This window comes from Podarcis pityusensis, assembly GCF_964106645.2.
Source record: "Podarcis pityusensis genome assembly, chromosome: 15".
Classification (NCBI taxonomy): Eukaryota; Metazoa; Chordata; class Lepidosauria; order Squamata; family Lacertidae; genus Podarcis; species Podarcis pityusensis.
Genome location: NC_138040.1, coordinates 2,780,030 through 2,798,650, shown reverse-complemented (window position 1 = coordinate 2,798,650; position 18,621 = coordinate 2,780,030). Strand labels below are relative to the sequence as shown.

The 18,621-nt window shown below is 48.6% G+C and overlaps 1 protein-coding gene across 3 annotated transcripts in view; it reads left to right on the top strand.

Moving 5' to 3' along the window:
- NCOR1 (nuclear receptor corepressor 1) overlaps positions 1-18,621 on the top strand; it is a 110,697-nt gene that overhangs the window by 27,222 nt on the left and 64,854 nt on the right. For 2 of the 3 annotated variants that reach the window (XM_080982720.1, XM_080982718.1), the window contains exons 6-15: positions 199-312; positions 4,785-4,841; positions 6,524-6,576; positions 7,601-7,667; positions 8,782-8,954; positions 9,241-9,303; positions 10,316-10,406; positions 11,663-11,841; positions 13,700-13,754; positions 15,204-15,356. In XM_080982720.1, the coding sequence (XP_080838846.1) occupies positions 199-312; positions 4,785-4,841; positions 6,524-6,576; positions 7,601-7,667; positions 8,782-8,954; positions 9,241-9,303; positions 10,316-10,406; positions 11,663-11,841; positions 13,700-13,754; positions 15,204-15,356 (1,005 nt within the window). The remainder of the gene's footprint in view (positions 1-198; positions 313-4,784; positions 4,842-6,523; positions 6,577-7,600; positions 7,668-8,781; positions 8,955-9,240; positions 9,304-10,315; positions 10,407-11,662; positions 11,842-13,699; positions 13,755-15,203; positions 15,357-18,621) is intronic. The other variant, XM_080982719.1, reaches the window with a different exon arrangement.

Below are 18,621 nucleotides of genomic sequence, written 5' to 3'. Positions count from 1 at the left end.
GACTGGCAGAGCCTGGTGGCTCTGCAATCTCTTTGTGCCTTGTTCCTACCTTTACAAATTTGCACCTTACAGCAAACTGTTGATTCAGAGGCTGGCTTTCCCTCCCTCTCTGGTGACTCATTCCCGGTGAGAGCAAGGACCTTGGTACAGATGGCTGATTCTCTCCCCCCCCCCCCCTTTGCTTTTTTTGTCTCCTAGCAACAACTCGAGGAAGAATCTGCAAAGCCCCCTGAGCCGGAGAGACCCGTCTCCCCTCCCCCTGTGGAACAGAAGCACCGCAGCATCGTCCAGATTATTTATGATGAGAATCGGGTAACACTTGCTTCTCCCACCCCCCTTTTCAAAGCCTCTTTTATATTTGATGCAGGGATTTGTACCGGGCACCAGTTCTTACTTGTGCCTGCGAGAGAGAGGATTCCCGTGTTTGCATGTTGTGATGAGCTGGGGTTGGTGGCCTAGTGCGGTTTCATTGCGCATGCCAATTGATTGCACCTTCCCTGGGATGAGCGAACCCGGAAGCCGCCAGTTCCTATTAATGTCTGAACCCAGAAGTGAGGGTTGTTGCTGGTCTTTTTAGGCTCATGGCTTGGATTTTTGAGCAAGTGCCTTGAGCCCCACCCCCTCTGGCTCCACCTCTTCCCTCCCTCTGAGAGATGGAAAGAGAGAATGTGGGTGCAGAAACACACTTTGCTTTCCCAAAGCCTGGTCCAGTAGAATTAATCCAAACTTTTGAAAGCACGTAGAGCAGAAAGAGGAAGTGGGAAAGAGAGCCGCTCTTCCAACTTCCTCCTTCAGCTCTATGTGCTTTTCAAGGGAGAGAAAGGCAAACCTCATAAGTATGAGGAGGGGGTCTGTGAGTGGGGAGTGGTGCCTCTTTGGCAGCCACTGCTCCCTAGCAAGCCAGGATCCCTAACAAACCAGTTTGTTGTTGGGCTATGTGGCACTCCTGCTTTCGCTAGGCTAGTGAGTTTCATGCTGCACCAGAGACTGCCTTGTTTTCTATGGCGAGAGCCAGTGTGGTGTAGTGGTTAAGAGCGGTAGTCTCATAATCTGGGGAACCGGGTTCGCGTCTCCGCTCCTCCACATGCAGCTGCTGGGTGACCTTGGGCCAGTCACACTTCTTTGAAGTCTCTCAGCCCCACTCACCTCACAGAGTGTTTGTTGTGGGGGAGGAAGGGAAAGGAGAATGTTAGCCGCTTTGAGACTCCTTCGGGTAGTGATAAAGCGGGATATCAAATCCAAACTCCTCTTCTTCTTCTATGGAACGAGGTTGTCTTCATGAGTTCCCAAGAGTAAGTGCACCCTGTGTACAGTGGTACCTCGGGTTAAGAACTTAATTCGTTCCAGAGGTCCGTTCTTAACCTGAAACTGGTCTTAACCTGAAGCACCACTTTAGCTAATGGGGCCTCCCGCTGCTGCCGCTATTGCGTGATTTCTGTTCTCATCCAGAAGCAAAGTTCTTAACCCAAGGTACTATTTCTGGATTAGCGGAGTCTGTAACCTGAAGCGTCTGTAACCCGAGGTACCGCTGTATATAGCAGAAGTCATTTCTTTATTCCAAGTTCAGCTTTGCAAGAGCTTCCAGGGCAACATTTTGAAGCAGGCTTTAAGCTTCTCGTCTGCAAAGCACGTGGCCAGAGTTCCACAAGTTTGGGGCTCGCTCAGAGCTGAATAAAGTGGTACTTCGGGTTACAAACCCTTCAGGTTACAAACTCCGCTAACCCAGAAGTAGTACCTTGGGTTACAAACTTTGCCCCAGGATGAGAACAGAAATTGCGTGGCGGCGGCAGTGGTAGGCCCCGTTAGCGAAAGCGCGCCTTAGGTTAAGAACGGTTTCGGGTTAAGAACGGACCTCCAGAACAAATTAAGTTTGTAACCCGAGGTACCACTGTCAAAAGGTGTATTTGTTGGGACTTTCGCCTCCATTAGTTTACATTAATAAGACTAATAAGAATGATAGATAAATTTTGCTTTTAGGAAGATGCAGTCCTCCAGCTGTTGCTGGACTCCAGCTCCCATCAGCCCCTGCCAGCTCAGCCATTGGTCAGGGATCTGGAAGGCTACATTTGCAGGGAGGGACACAGGTCCCTCACCCCTGGTATATTCCAGAGGCTTTTTAAGCACCGGTCAGCCAGATGCTCCAGTGCCCAACTCTTTTCTGGTATCTTTCCGAGCAAGGAAAGTGTGTGTTGTCATCCCAGGATATAGCGTAATCCTGTGGTTCCCTAACTTTTTGCGTGCACGACCCCCTTGGTTCCATAAACTCACCCCCATTTTCCCTCCCTGCCTCCTAAAAAGCATTATTTAAATAGTGGTTCGCGTGACCCACTAAGGAACATAAAAAGGTAAAGGGACCCCTGACCATTAGGTCCAGTCGTGACCGACTCCGGGGTTGCGGCGCTCATATCGCTTTATTGGCCGAGGGAGCCGGCATACAGCTTCCGGGTCATGTGGCCAGGAGGACTAAGCCGCTTCTGGCGAACCAGAGCAGCGCATGGAAATGCCTTTTACCTTCCCGCCGGAGGGGTATCTATTTATCTACTTGCACTGACGTGCTTTCGAACTGCTAGGTTGGCAGGAGCTGGGACCGAGCAACGGGAGCTCACCCCGACGCGGGGATTCGAACCGCCAACCTTCTGATCGGCAAGTCCTAGGCTCTGTGGTTTAACCCACAGTGCCACCTGCGTCCCCACTAAGGAACATAATAGCACAATAAAATTCAAAACACTCACAATTAACTGCACATTGATTCATAATCCAATTAGAACTATTTAGTTTAATTAATTCATCAAAATTAGTATACTCAGCCCAGTGACACCAGCTTTTTAAAGTCCAAGAGGCATTTAAACCTCAAGCACCCCATTGCCTCTTAGTGCCCCCCCATGCAATCCCACTGCCCCCTAGGGAGCTGTGCTGCCCACTGTGGGATCCACTGGCGTAATCCATTCCACATTTGCTAGTCTCCTGAGGGGCAGGTGGGCTGTGAAGCCCCTTCCCCGGACATTCCACCCAGCCACCTCTTTGACTGCTTTAATTGAGGATGCCCTTCCCCCTCCCCCCCCCCCGATCTTTTGAGCACAGCCATGGGAACTGTGCTCTGTGTCTGTTGCCAAACTCCTGCCTGGTGCAACATGGTGGTGGCGACACTGAATGTACACAGGCCTTGCTGTAACGTGTGTGTGTGTGTGTGTGTGTGTGTGTGTGTGTTTGTTTGTGTGTGTTTGTGTGTGTGAGAGAGAGCTATCTCTATTCTCCCTGTTGTGCAACCGAGAGCCATTTCCATGGAGAAGAATGCGGTCAAAGAGGAAGGCGAGGTCAGCGCGAATAACCTCCGTTTCAGCTGGAAAGTTCAGCTGGTCTTGGGGGAGGGCTATTTTGGCCAGGACGCAAGACCTTAAAATTCGGATCCCAAAGCTCTTTGGATACCAAGCAAACCCCTGGGTCCAAGTGCAAGTTTCCAAGCAGCCTCTTGGCCCTTCAGGCATGGTAGACCTTTAATGTCCGTCTCCCCCTCCATAATCGTCATCAACGACAACAACAACATATTTTAGCACTGAGCATTGAGGGGGAGCTTCATATCCCGGTTGTGAAGAACCAGGGTTGGGCAGGGGATAAAATAAATAGGAAACACTTCCCCCACCAGGGCAGAAATGGAACTGGGTTTGGGATGGACAACCCTCCATAGAAAATATTTTTGCTTTCAGAATGTTGTGCGAAATGTTTCCTTAATATATGTTTGTGTGTGTTTGTATCTATATGTTTGTGTGTGTGTATTTTCTCTTAAGTGCCCCGGTGCTATGACTTGCTATAAGGGACAGATAGAAGGAGGGAGCGTGTGTGTCTTTGTTTATAGACAGCTATCTATATCCATTTAAACCTGTGTGGGTGTACATATCTTGTCTATCCATAGAAACTTATCTGTGTGTAAACATAATCTATATCTATCAAAATCTGTGGGTGGGTGCCCACATCTATCAACCCACAGAGAACTCTATGTGTATACCTACCTTATCTGTTGAAACTGTGTATTTGCATGCACATCTATCCATAGAAACCTCTTTCTGTGTCTAAGCCCATCTATTTATATTGAAACCTCTCTCTGTGTGTGTGTACACCTCTGCCTATCCATAGAAACCCCTGGTGTGTGTGTATACCATGGGTAGGCAAACTAGGGGCTGGATCCGGCCCAATTGCCTTCTAAATCCGGCCCACGGACGGTCCGGGAATCAGCGTGTTTTTACATGAGTAGAATGTGTGCTTTTATTTAAAATGCATCTCTGGGTTATCAAAATATAGTCTGGCCCCCAACAAGGTCTGAGGGACAGTGAACTGGCCCCCTGCTGAAAAAGCTTGCTGACCCCTGTCCTAGAACCATGGAGTCCATACGGGAATTGAACCTGCAACCTTGGAGCTAAACCAACTGAGCTCTCCAGGCATACTTCTGCCAAATCAGTCCATTGATTGGTATCGTCTAAATTGATTGGCAGGTTCTGTCCAGGATCTCAGGCAGGACTTGCCTTTTCCCACTTTTGCCTGGCAATTGTAGGAACTGAACCTGGGACCTGACTCAGACCAAGGTGGCTTCTTGTGTTCCTTCTTCAACCCTTTATTCGGAACCATGAGGACTAGGATCTTACTTTGCTTTTATGGTGTATCTCTATATCCATTTATTGAAACGTGTGTACATATCTCTGTCTACATACATGGGTGTATATATATCACCTTGCTGATTTTCTGGGCCATCCCATGATGCCTTTCTCTCCCCCCCCTCCCCGGTTTTGCAGAAAAAGGCCGAAGAAGCCCACAAGATCTTTGAAGGCCTCGGCCCCAAAGTCGAACTGGTGAGCAGCCCTGTAATTTTTGTGGCCTTTCTATGTGTGTCTCTTTCTCAAACTTGCTTTTAGCTCTTCCAGCACAGGGGTGGGGTGGGGATTCTCCCCACAGGTTCTTGGGCCCCGCTTCCCAATAATAATAATAATAATAATAATAATAATAATAATAATAATAATAATTTATTATTTATACCCTGCCCATCTGGCTGGGTTTCCCCAGCCACTCTGGGTGGCTTCCAACAAAACACTAAAATACAGTAATCAATTAGACATTAAAAGCTTCCCTAGACAGGGCTGCCTTTAGATGTCTTCTAAAAGTTTGGTAGTTATTTTTCTCTTTGACATCTGGTGGGAGGGCGTTCCACAGGGCGGGTGCCACTACCAAGAAGGCCCTCTGCCTGGTTCCCTGTAACTTGGCTTCTCGCAGCGAGGGAACCGCCAGAAGGCCCTCAGCACTGGACCTCAGTGTCCGGGCAGAACGATGGAGGTGGAGACGCTCCTTCAGGTATACTGGACCGAGGCCGTTTAGGGCTTTAAAGGTCAGCACCAACACTTTGAATTGTGCTCGGAAACGTACTGGGAGCCAATGTAGGTCTTTCAAGACCGGTGTTATGTGGTCTCGGCGGCTGCTCCCAGTCACCAATCTAGCTGCCACATTTTGGATTAGTTGTAGTTTCCGGGTCACCTTCAAAGGTAGCCCCACATAGAGCGCATTGCAGTAGTCCAAGCGAGAGATAACCAGAGCATGCACCACTCTGGCGAGACAGTCGGCAGGCAGGTAGGGTCTCAGCCTGCGTACCAGATGGAGCTGATAAACAGCTGTCCTGGACACAGAATTGACCTGTGCCTCCATGGACAGCTGTGAGTCCAGAATGACTCCCAGGTGAGTTGGGAGCTCTCCAGATCTGGGAGGGCACTAAGTGTCTTGGTGGGTCGTGAACTTCCTTTGAACTGGAACGCCCTGGCCCAGCTTTCTAGGGCGGGTGTTCCTGGCTGTGCTGGCTTTGTGCCTGCCGCACGTGCGTGGCAGTGCTTAAAGTGCCCTCTTAGTGAGGTTTGCTATTAAGCAAGAAAGAGCTTGCCCTGATGTGTTCTGTGCTGTGGCTCTGGCTTTGCAAGGGCTTGGGCCAAACAACCCTTTGGACCCCTCCCGACGCTACAGTTCCATGATTCCTTGTGCTTCTTACCTTGTGTCAGATGGCAAAGGTTGTTGCTCACGAGTAACCAGGCAGGACTCCGACCTGTCTTTTACAGGTTTCATTTAGGTGCAAAACCATGGAAGCCTCTCTCTGGGCGTGCAGAACCCCAAAGTTCATGTCTGCCTCAATCGCTAGCAGAATCTGGGAGTGCTTGTTTCCTAGACCTCCCCCAGCATAAAAGTCTTGTTATGCCCAGCCGTTTCCTTCCCTCTTTGCGCTTTAGACTTCTGCGCAAGGTGGGTGACGGAAGGGGCGTGCTTCCCTCCTGGCCGGCTTTGCCAGGAGCGGTGTTGAGGCTCCTACCAGCATCCTCTGGTCCTTTCACCTCTCTCCCCCCCCCCCCGGAGGTGGGGTTTTCCTCATCACCGGAAGAAGAACTGCTTTGCAAGATTTTCGGAGGCTCCCTGTAGCACAACTTCCCCGCTGTTTCCCACCCCTGATCTGATGGCACTTCCCTGACACCTTGTTTTCTTTCCACCCCCTGCTCCACAGCCGCTCTACAACCAGCCATCAGACACAAAGGTGTACCATGAAAACATCAAAACGTAAGTGCCTCGCGTCACCACCAACATGATGGTTCCCCAGCCTGGGGGGCTTTGAAAGAGTGTTGGACTCTTGTATATGCAACTGAGAGATGGATAGTGAGAAGTCCTTTTTACTCACTTCTCTCTCTTTTTAAGAAATCTTTCTTTTTCTTTTCATTCCTTTCTTGTTTCCTTTAATACAGTGGCACCTTGGTTCTCAAACTTAATCCATTCCGGAACCAAAGCGTTCCAAAACCAAGGCGCGCTTTCCCACAGAAAGTAATGCAAAAACAGTTGAATCCGTTCCAGACTTTTAAAAACAATCCCTAAAACAGCCGTTTAACATGAATTTAACCATGTTAAGTTTAAAATTTAGCCATGGATCCATAAACTGAAAGCAGTAAACAATGTACTGCGGTCACACAATCAGTCCATCAGTAGCTCCACACGGCCACAAAAACAAAACAAAAAAGAGCAGCAAAAACAAAAACACAAAATAAATAGCAAAAAAAGACAGACCGCAGCGTAACTTTCCAATCAGAAGCGTAACACTCAAAACGGAGCACATTTGGCTTCTGAAAAAAGTTCACAAACCAGAACGCTTCCTTCCAGGTTTGCAGTGTTTGGGTTCCAAGTTGTTCGAGTACCAAGGCATTTGAGAACCAAGGTACCACTAAATAATTATAAAAATAAATAAATTATTATTTTTATTATTACTAGCTGCAATGGCTATGCTCTGTCTCTGAATATTTCCAGTTGCTGGAAAGGGCAGTGGGAGAGTGTTCAGGTCCTGCTGGCAGGCCACTTTGAGAACAGGATGCTGGACTAGATGTGCTACTGGCCTGATCCAGCTAGAGGCAGGATGTCTCTGAATCCTAGTTGCTAGGGACTGCAAATTGGGATGTCCCTCTTGCAGGCTTCCCATGGGAGGGTGTGCCTCTGGTTGGCCACTGTGAAGACGGGATGCTGGACTCAGTGGGCCCCCTTTGGCCAGATCCAGCAGCCAAGCTCTCTTCTGATGCCCTTCATTCTCTTTTTTTGTTAGGAACCAAGTCATGAGAAAAAAACTGATCCTCTTTTTCAAGAGAAGGAATCACGCCAGGAAACAGAGGGTATGGATCTATTTATTTGTTTCTTTTTTGTCCCCCTGCTCATAAATTTTTGGGGGTGGCTGGTTAGCTTGTTGTTAGCACAGGCTGTCTTTTCCCTCCCCTTAAAACGCACCCCAAAACTCGCTGTCATTCGTCAGTTACGAGGGTATTTATTTCAGTGCTGAGAGTTGTCCTTTATACACAAAGCAGCCCACGTCTTTCACCTGCCTATACGTGGGCATAGGTGGCAAATACTCAGACCTTACAGAAGACTCTCCTTTCTGGGCTCAGAACTCAGCACCCCAAGCCGCACAGGTAAGAGAAATGCCCCTAAATATGCAAGCTATTAAATTTGGGTGTGAATAAGCTAACTGTGACATTAAGACATACTAGCTCACTCGATTAAATAAAAAAATGAATGGAATTTAGCTACACTAGGATGCATAAAAAGGGTGTGTTTTACATGAGAAGTGCCCACAAAATTACCAACCATTTGATTTTGTGTGTTCTTTGTTAAAAATGAAACAGAGCTCTGATTGAGCACCAGTGAAGCTGAAACAGGGCTAAATTAGGTGGCTTGGTGCATTTCCGGTTTGCACATAATGCTAAACCGTGGATTATTAAACTATATTAAATCGTGACTTAGCATTATGTGAGAGCCCAGATAAGTATCTTAATTATGGTTTGTCAGCTTGTTTTAAGATTAATCATTAGCCAAGGATTTGTATCTGACTTATAAACTTTAGTTGGTATTAACCATAGCTTAGCATTACGTGCAAACTCGGACCTCCTCCTTAACCATGGTTAAGGAGCCATCACCACATATACAGAGCCATGAGTGAACAGCGGCGAAAAATTCGAACTGCTGTCAAGGATCACCTGTTCTGGCTGATGCTTTTAAGTATCCTGTGATGTGACAAACCCAGATTTAAGTGATGGGCTTCAAAGTGCCTCAGTTTTAATGATGGTTTACGTTATCATGGTTTAGCAGTATTTGTGAACCAGGTCTGTATGCCCTGCTGAAGCCACCATCTTTTCAGTTTCGTGTCACGCTGTTGCATTCTAGTGTTGTGCGAGAGAGAGCTTTTTTTAATCCAGAAATTGGGGGGTCGGGGCTGTGTGTGGAATTAACCAGGAGCAGAAAATCTGTCAGCGTTACGATCAGCTGATGGAAGCCTGGGAGAAGAAAGTAGACCGCATAGAGAACAACCCCCGCCGGAAGGCAAAGGAGAGCAAGACCCGCGAGTATTATGAGAAGCAGTTCCCCGAAATCCGGAAGCAGAGGGAGCAGCAGGAGCGGTTTCAGAGGTAAACGGGAGTGCGGGTCCAGATGGACTGGAGGGCACCAGGCTGGCAAAGGCTGATCTGGTCCAGCCTTCTAATTTCCCCCAACAACACCTGCGTGGTGCCTCCCAAGTGGGACATTGCTCAGAGGGCCATATCACAGAGTGGTGCAGGAGTGGCAGTGTGGTGCAGTGGTTAGCGTGCTGGACTAGGACCTGGGAGACCAGGGTTCAAATCCCCCTACTCAGCCAGGAAGCTCAGTTGGTGATCTCGGGCCAGTCACTCACTCTCAGCCCAACCTCCCTCACAGGCTCGTCGAGGACAAAATGAAGAGGAGAACGACGTCCGCCACCTTCAGCTCTTCAGAGGAAAGGTGGGTTGCAAATGCGATGAATGAAATAATGAATTCAGTTGGGGATTCCTTCTGCCTGTTTTGTGATTCCTCCTCTCCTTTTAAAAGCCACCTTAAAAGGAAGAGGCCACCCCACACATCCCAGGGTGGTGCAAATTTCACGCGTCAGTTTGGGGCTCTCTGAAATGGGCTCAGGCCTCCTTCCCCGGGCTGGATCAAAACGTTTTGCAGTTGCATCAACATTGTGTTAGGATAGCCTTCTTTACCACCCTTGAGAGCAGCAGGCTGTCATAGGGGTTTCAAAGCAGGCCACACAGCACATTCATCTCTGCCCTCCAAAATCTTGTCGCTGTTCCTTGCCCTCCATTATCTGCCACCTGAGGCGGCTGCATTACTCTGCCTCATGGTAGGGCCGGCCCTCGCTGCTGATAAGGTGATCCTCAGTTCTTGTCTTATTTATATGTAAAAAGGTAAAGGTAAAGGGACCCCTGACCATTCGGTCCAGTCGTGACCAACTCTGGGGTTGCGGCGCTCATCTCGCTTTACTGGCCGAGGGAGCCGGCGTACAGCTTCTGGGTCATGTGGCCAGCATGACCAAGCCGCTTCTGGCGAACCAGAGCAGCGCACAGAAACGCTGTTTACCTTCCCGCCGGAGCGGTACCTATTTATCTACTTACACTTGATGTGCTTTTGAACTGCTAGGTTGGCAGGAGCTGGGACTGAGCAATGGGAGCTCAGCCCGTCGCGGGGATTCGAACTGCCGACCTTCTGATCAGCAAGTCCTAGGCTCTGTGGTTTAACCCACAGCGCCACCCGCGTCCCCTATTTATATATAGGAGAGAGCTAAAAAACAACAACCCTTTCCTCACATCTTTTGCCAAATCTAGCATGCGTTCTGTCCCGTCCGGCCCTGAAGAGGCTGGCTGACCACACCTCACCCTGATATTGCCAATTGTTTTCCTGTTCTCAGAAAATAGCTACTTTTTCCTTTTCATTTTGGTTTCCCTTTCTGTTGTTGTTGTTGCATCCCCAGGGTGGGGCAGAGAGGGACCGGACTTTCGGCGACCATCGCCCGGAGCGAGCACGAAATCTCGGAGATAATCGACGGTCTCTCGGAACAGGAGGTGAGAACCGGGCTTCTTATTTATATTAGAGCATCTTTACCCTTCAGCCGAAAAGGCTCCCAGAGCGGCTTACATATGATCAAGGAAAACAAGACAGTCCCCTGCCTGCCCAGACTTACAATCTGATAAAAAACCAAAACATGACACACATAGCATCTTTGAATTTGGAAGAGGGGAGGGTGCAGTCATCTTGTACTGAGTCCCTTGCCAGATATATTCTTACAAGCTCCATCCTCTTCTCTTTGTCAGGAGACCCCGTAGTCCCTTCCCAGAGCTATAATTGCCTTCACAGGGAACTCTGGCGATTGTAGCTCCGGGATGGGAATAGGTATACAGTGGTACCTCGGGTTAAGTACTTAATTCGTTCCGGAGGTCCGTTCTTAACCTGAAACTGTTCTTAACCTGAAGCACCACTTTAGCTAATGGGGCCTCCTGCTGCCGCCGCACCACTGGAGCACAATTTCTGTTCTCATCCTGAAACAAAGTTCTTAACCTGAAGCACTATTTCTGGGTTAGTGGAGTCTGTAACCTGAAGCGTATGTAACCCGAGGTACCACTGTACTAACAACTCTCAGCATCCTTAACAAACTACACTTCCCAGGAGTCTTTGGAAGAAGCCTTGAATATTTAAAGTGATCTTGTAGTGTTTTAACTGTATGGGTGTGAATGTGCCCTTAGCTGGGCCTTTGGCCTGACCCAACTGGGCTGTTCTGAGGTAGGCTAGTCAGAGGGGGGCTTTGTGGGTCGAGATGGGTCTGGCCCAGACCAACGCAGCAAGCCTTATGGCTGGGACATTCTTACGTGTGTGAACATGGATTCGAATCCTGAAGTCCAGCGTGGTGCACACATCCCATAACCTGTGCTTTTTATAGCCTGATCTTACGCCATGTCCAGCACAGCATGTTTTCTCTGTCCTAATGTGGATTTTCTTACAGCGTTGGCAAACCCCTTAAATCATCTTCAGCAAAGGGTAGCTTTTCATGAACAAGCACCACCATCTTCCCTGTTCCAAAAAGAGCTGCGCTGGGACTGGATAAAGATGGCTGTGGGCCAAAGAGAACAGTCCTTTTTCTTCTTCTTCTTCAGTACTTGTAACTAAGGAAGTCCAAGATGTAACCGCAAGAGCTGACACTCCCTCCCTCCTTTTTAAAAAGCAATTTTGGCTCTGTCTTGGCTGACTTGGGGGGTCCATTACTTGTAAACAGAAACTTCACTATAAATTTTTTGTGTGGTTTTTTCCTTCTCCGGTCTTGCAGAATAACGAGAAACAAATGCGCCAGCTCTCGGTCATTCCTCCCATGATGTTTGACGCGGAACAGAGGCGGGTGAAGTTCATAAACATGAATGGGCTGATGGAGGACCCCATGAAAATCTACAAGGACCGGCAGTTCATGAACGTCTGGACAGACCATGAGAAGGAGATCTTTAAAGAAAAGTACTTTTATTTATTTTGTGTGGGGGTTTTTAAGGGTGTGCATTGCACAGTAGAAAAATCGGTTGCATGGCGACAAACTAGGGCCAGTAAAGGCAAGCGATGGTCTAATTCAGAAATGGGGAACCCGTGGCCCTCCTGTGGACTACAGATCCCATCATCCTTGACCATTAGATGGGGCTAATGGGGCTTGGGAGTCCCAGCAACAGCTGGAGGGATAAAGGTTCCCCATCCCTGAACTGGACCATCACTTGCTTTTACTTCCCCCTCCATCACTTGCCCTCACTGCTCCTAGATACCTCCAGCATAAACTCTGCCTCCTTTTAAATCAGGGATGGGCAACCTGTTCACCTCCAGGTGTTGCTGGACTACAGCTCCCATCATTCTTGACGGTTGGTAGGGTTGAACGGGGCAGATGGGAATTGTATATTATTAGGACCCCTGGACAGTTAAGCCCAGTCAAATTCGACTATGGGGTGCGGCGCTCATCTCCCTTTTAGGCCAAGGGAGCTGGCGTTTGTCCGCAGACAGCTTTCTGGGTCATGTGTCCAGCATGACTAAACTGCTTCTGGCGCATGGAACACCATGATGAGTGCCAGAGTACCTTTCCACTGCAGCAGTGCCTATTTATCTACTCGCGCTGGTATGCTTTTGAACAGTTAGGTTGGAAGGAGCTGGGACAGGGCAACGGGAGCTCACCCTATCGCGTAGACTTGAACTGCCGAACTTGTGATCGGCAAGCCCAAGAGGCTCAGTGGCTTAGACCACAGTGCCACCCATGTCCCTGAGTGTACATATACACGTCACTGAGTGTATATATTATTAAATCAGCTTCAAACCAATGCTTTTGTAGCCTGGGTAGTTCTGAAGCTGGGAACCGTAATATCTATGTATGGACACAATGGAAAAACTGGTTAGTTAAAAGACTTCTATTTTGTTGGCTCGCCCTGTGAAAGGTCTGTTTGCGGGGACAGTAGGTTCATTTCACGTAGCCGCTTATTCAGCTTAATGATTGACAAAACACAGATTGATAATAAATGCTCACAATTACTTCGGATTCAGCTGTCAGAGTTGTTTGTCTTCTGTGGTTGCCATGCAAGTGTCGCATAGTCGTCAGGCTTGGTATTCAACCCTGAAATGCTCACCTTTCGTAAAAACACCGAAACAGAGTTCAGGTTTCTAGTCCTGATGGATGATCGAGAGTATAGGCTTTTAGACCCTGCAGGTGATGTCCGGCAAAAGGAACGCAGAATGCCGCCTTATAACGATCCAGGCCATTAATCCATCCAGCGCAGTATTGTTTGCACTGTTCGGCAGCAGCTCTCTAGGGGTTCAGGCAAGGAAGCCTTTTCCCAGCCCTACCTGGAGATTAGGGATTGGACCAGAGATCTTTAGCATGCCAAGGTGGTAGGCGCAGCCCCTCAGTTTAATGGGCCTTTCCCACAAGATTCAAGTCCTCGTCTGAATTAGAGGGCTGATTTAATAGGAACCTACATAGCTGCCTTCTGCGAAGCCAGCCCATCAAGCTTAATGTTGTCTACACAGACCAGCAGTCTTTCACCTGGAGATGCCAGGACTTGAACCTGGGACTTTCTGCATGTGAAGCCAGGGCTGTCCCACTGGGCTACGGCCCTTCCTCCAGTTAAATGCCAGAAGCCGACAGGGCAACCAAGCAGGGTTTCTTGAAACTGGGGGGGGGGGGGTGCTTTGGCTATTTTGACGTCGTCCTTTTTAATATCTGAACTTGCATTTAACCAGGTTGCAAAAGAGGTCTAGCAAAATGCAGCCCTGGTAACTGTGATGGTTTTAATTTTGGATGGCAGAACATGAGGTTTTTTCTGTGTGTTTTCCTCCCCATCAGATTTGTCCAGCATCCTAAGAACTTTGGCCTAATTGCTTCCTACTTAGAAAGAAAGGTGAGACGATGCGTTTTTGGTTTGTTTGTTTTTTGTTATGGAATGTCCACTTAATTTTCAAGATGGCTTCTTAAGCGGTTTGCACTTACAAACTATGCCTGAGTAAAATTCTCTACAGCAAATATTCGCACAAGCCACACTTTGGCTAAAGGCACCTGCGGTGTGTAGCGTTATGTGTGACCCAGGCTAATGTACAGTGGTGCCTCGCAAGACGAAATTAATTGGTTCCGCAAGTTTTTTCTTCTTGCGAGTTTTTCGTCTTGCGAAGCACGGTTTCCCATAGGAATGCATTGAAAATCAATTAATGCGTTCCTAGGGAAACCGCTTGCCAGGCTGGCGGTGCGGAGAAGGGCTTTTCTCCCCACCGCAAGCCTTCAGGACAGGTACGGGAACAGAGGGGAAGGCGCGCAGCGCTTTCCCTCTGTTCCCGGGGCTTGCGTGGGAGGAGGGTTTTTCCTCCCCACCGCCAACATTCAGAACAGCATTCTGAATGTTGGCGGTGGGAAGGAAAACCCTCCTCCCACCCCAAGTCTTCAGGAAAGCCATCCGATGCCGGGCGGCGGGAGAAGGTGTCCCCCCCCCCCCGCCCGGCACCGGAGCTTCGTTCCGATGCCGGGCGGAGGGAGGAGGCGTTTCCCCCCCCCGGCATCGGAGCTTTGTTCCGATGCCGGGCGGGGGGGGGAGGAGGCATCCCCCCCCGCCCGGCATCGGAGCTTCGTTCCGATGCCAGGCGGCGGGAGGAGGCATTTCCCCCCCCCGCCCGGCATCGGAGCTTTGTTCCGATGCCGGGTGGGGGGGGGGAGGAGGCATCCCCCCCCCGCCCGGCATCGGAGCTTCGTTCCGATGCCAGGCGGCGGGAGGAGGCATTTCCCCCCCCCCCCGCCCGGCATCGGAGCTTCGTTCCGATGCCGGGCGGCGGGAGGAGGCATTTCCCCCCCCCCGCCCGGCATTGGAGCTTCGTTCCGATGCCAGGCGGCGGGAGGAGGCATTTCCCCCCCCGCCCGGCATCGGAGCTTCGTTCCGATGCCGGGCGGCGGGAGGAGGCATTTCCCCCCCTGCCCGGCATCGGAGCTTCGTTCCGATGCCGGGCGGCGGGAGGAGGCATTTCCCCCCCCCCCCGCCCGGCATCGGAGCTTCGTTCCGATGCCGGGCGGGGGAGGAGGTCCGAGGACAGTGGGGAAGACGCGCTGCGCTTCCCCGCTGTCCCGGAGATTTCCCTATGGGCTGTCGTCTTGCGAAGCAAGCCCATAGGGAAATTCGTTTTGCGAAGCGCCTCCAAAACGGAAAACCCTTTCGTCTTGCGGGTTTTCCGTCTTGCGAGGCGTTCGTCTTGCGGGGCACCACTGTAATTCCCTCACTTCTAAGCCCGGGTCTGCACAATTGACAGTGAGAGCATTTACATGGCGTATCCCACTGAGGGTCCGTAAGTAATAAATCTTTCCATTTCAGAATGTTCCAGACTGTGTCTTGTATTATTATTTGACCAAGAAAAATGAGAACTACAAGGCCCTTGTCCGAAGGAACTATGGCAAGCGGCGGGGAAGGAACCAGGTGCGTTGCGTTGAGTGTTGCGACCCGCTCGTTTTCTCACGACTGAAAAAGGCAATTTTAAAATTATTATTATCTTACAAATTATATATATATATATGTAATTTTCTATGCAAAGTTTTGTGGGGCGCTGTTTTTAAAGAAGTTTCCCCCACACCAAATGTACTGATGGCTTGGGCAAAGGGTTTGGGCAAAAATGGAGACTTCACTGTTGTACAAAGAAAAAAGATCTCTCTCTCTCTCTCTCTCTCTCTCTCACACACACACACACACACAGAGCGAGAGATGCCCTTGCCCTTCCTCCCTGTGGGTTCCCCAGGGGTGTCTGCTTGGCTTGTGTGTATTTGTTTGTGTCAAAGGATACTGGACTTATGAGTCTTTGGCCCTGATCTAGCAGGACTCTCCTTATCTCCTTTTGGAGGCTAACCTCATCAACAACGGGATAGCCAAACTGAGCCTCTGCGTGCCAGGGCAGTCTACCTCCAGTTACCAAATGACGAGAGCAGCAGCACCACAGGGCTGTTGGTCTCCTTGCCCTGCTTGGGGGCTTCGTGGAAGCATCTGATGAGCCAATGTGAGAACAGAATGCAGGACTAGACGGGCCGGTGGCCTGATCCAGCTATAGGGCTCTTAAGTTCTGACACGCACAACGCGCTCACCCCTCTTATATTCTTACCAACATACACACTTCGTCTTCTAAGTACCAGGCATTGGCCAGTAAATTCTCCCTCCTGTTCCTCCTTTCCCCCAACCATTTGGGACCTGGGAATCTTTTTGGAATTCCCCTCTGCTTATCTGATGTGACACAGGCTGGAACACAGAGTCCCAGTAATTCTTCCCCCCACCCCACCCTCTTGGGATGATGTTTTGCTTGTACATTGGCGGCGAGAACAAGGAGTCAATGGATCTGACCCGTTAACTTTCCAAGGAACACTTTCTGGCTGGCCTTTACCCAATCTGGTTTCCCTCCGGCTCTTTTAGGGATGAAATCAACAGGGACATAGGAAATGGCCGTGTACAAGTCAAGCTCAAGATTGTCTACACAGTGACCGGCAGAGGCGCTCTGCGGTTTCAGACAGTTCACAGAGCGTGAGACTCTTAACCAGGGTTGTGGATTCGATAATCACGTCGGGGCAAAAAGTTTCTGCATTGCAGAGGGGTTGGGCTAAGCGATTCTTGTTCCAACTCTACAATTCTGTGGTCCCATGTGGGTTTCTCCCAACCCCACCTGGAGATTCTGGGGATGGAAGCTGTGTACTGTGGCTCCTAAAAATAATAATAATACAGTGGTACCTCGGGTTACAGACGCTTCAGGTTACAGACTCTGTAACCCAGAGATAGTATCTCGGGTTAAGAACTTTGCTTCAGGATGAGAACAGAAATTGCGGGGCAGCGGCAGCGGCAGCGGGAGGCCCCATTAACTAAAGTGGTACCTCAGGTTAAGAACAGTTTCAGGTTAAGAACGGACCTCCAGAACAAATTAAGTTCTTAACCTGAGGTATAATAATAATAATAATAATAATAATAATAATAATAATAATACCTTTATTGTCACTGTACAACCTGTATACAATGAAATTAAATGAGCCTCCCCCCCCCCCGCAAACACTCAATCTCTTGTCGAACAACACACTACCTTGCAAGTCAATTTCGCCATGTTATTTTCTGTTCAACAGCCTAACAGCCCACGGATAGAAGCTATTTTTTAGCCTGTTGGTACGGCTGATTATACTTCTATATTTCCTGCCCGGGGGTGGCAGATGAAAGAGGTGATGGCCGGGGTGTGAGTCATCCCTGAGAATTTTTCTCGCTCTTCTAAGGCAACGATCCCTTGCGATATCATCTAGCGGACTCAAGGGACAGCCCATGGTATCATGTGCTGTATTCCCCACCCTATGTAGAGACTTTCTGTCTGTGGCTGTCAGGCCAGCATACCACACTGTGATACAATATGAAAGGGCACTTTCTGTTGTGGACTGGTAAAAGGAGTTCATCAGTTGTTGTTTAACATTCTTTGGAAGACCCTGAGGAAATGGAGTCTCTGTTGGGCCTTTCTGACCACCTGAGTTATGTTGATTTTCCAAGTGAAGTCCTCGCTAAGGCAAACTCCCAGGAATTTAAAGGAGGAGACACTCTCCACACACACACACCCCAATATACAATGGGGCAGGTTCCCCTCTCTTCCTCCGGAAAAGTCAAGTTTCCAGTCCACTTGGTTCTGAATTAAGGTCTGATTTTAAAAGGAACATAGGAATCTGCCTTATACTGAGTTGGACATTTGTCCACCTAGCTCAGTACTGCCTGCACTGACTGGCAGCGGCTCTCTCCAGGGCAGGGGGTCTCTCCTAGCCCCACCTGGAGACACAGGGGCTCAAACCTGGGAACTTCTTTAGGCAAAGTGTGTGCTCTGCCACTGAGCTACGGATGAAGGCGCGTGTGGAAGAGCAGTGATCACTCATCAGCTTCACTCCCTCTGGCTGAAACTGTTTGAGGTCTGGAGGGGGGGCCATGGTTGTGGATCCAAGGTGGCAATGTGTAGAAAATATGTTGTTTGGGGGCTCCGGGAAATCTCTGAATAGCTGTCAATCACCCGTTGATGTTTTTAGGGGTGTTTTAGCAGTGATTTGAAGACGAAGTGTGTTCAGCCACAAGGTTTTGGGTTTCTTGCTGGCTTGCATTGTCCCCACCTGCAGAGAATTGTGAGGAAATGGTTGTGTCGATAGAAGCCTGATCTCGACACTCCAACACAGGGTGGATTTAATTTAAATCAAATTGATTTAAATCACTAGTCAGTAAGACTTGATTTAATTTTTTATTTTATTTTTTACAGAAAGACTCATTCTTGCTGGTATAATCTTAATATTTACAACCAGATGAAGGTTTCATTTTTGGAGTAATAAATTTTCAGAGCAGTTTTTACAGTTATATAAAAAATTACTGACTTGGTTATACTATTAGAAATACATTGAAGGATAATTATGAAATTATTGTGAGGTTTAATAAGTTAACTGTTTACATTTGGACAACTTTTCTGCTGTACTTTATTAGAAGGAGAAAAATAATCATTTCCTTAATAACAATTAAAACAATTTATTTAACTGAAACAGTAACATTATAGCATATGTATCCATGTTTGTTAACTGATGTGGTTAAACAATTTTTTAAAAAAACAACAACCTTAGACTGAGTTTTAGCCCACATGAAAAACTTAAAACAAATCCTTATTTCCTGATGAATAGCCTTTGGACTAAAATGCAACTTAAATAGAAAACTATCTTTAGAAAGATTTTCTCTCCAAAAGCATTTTATTTTAAAAATC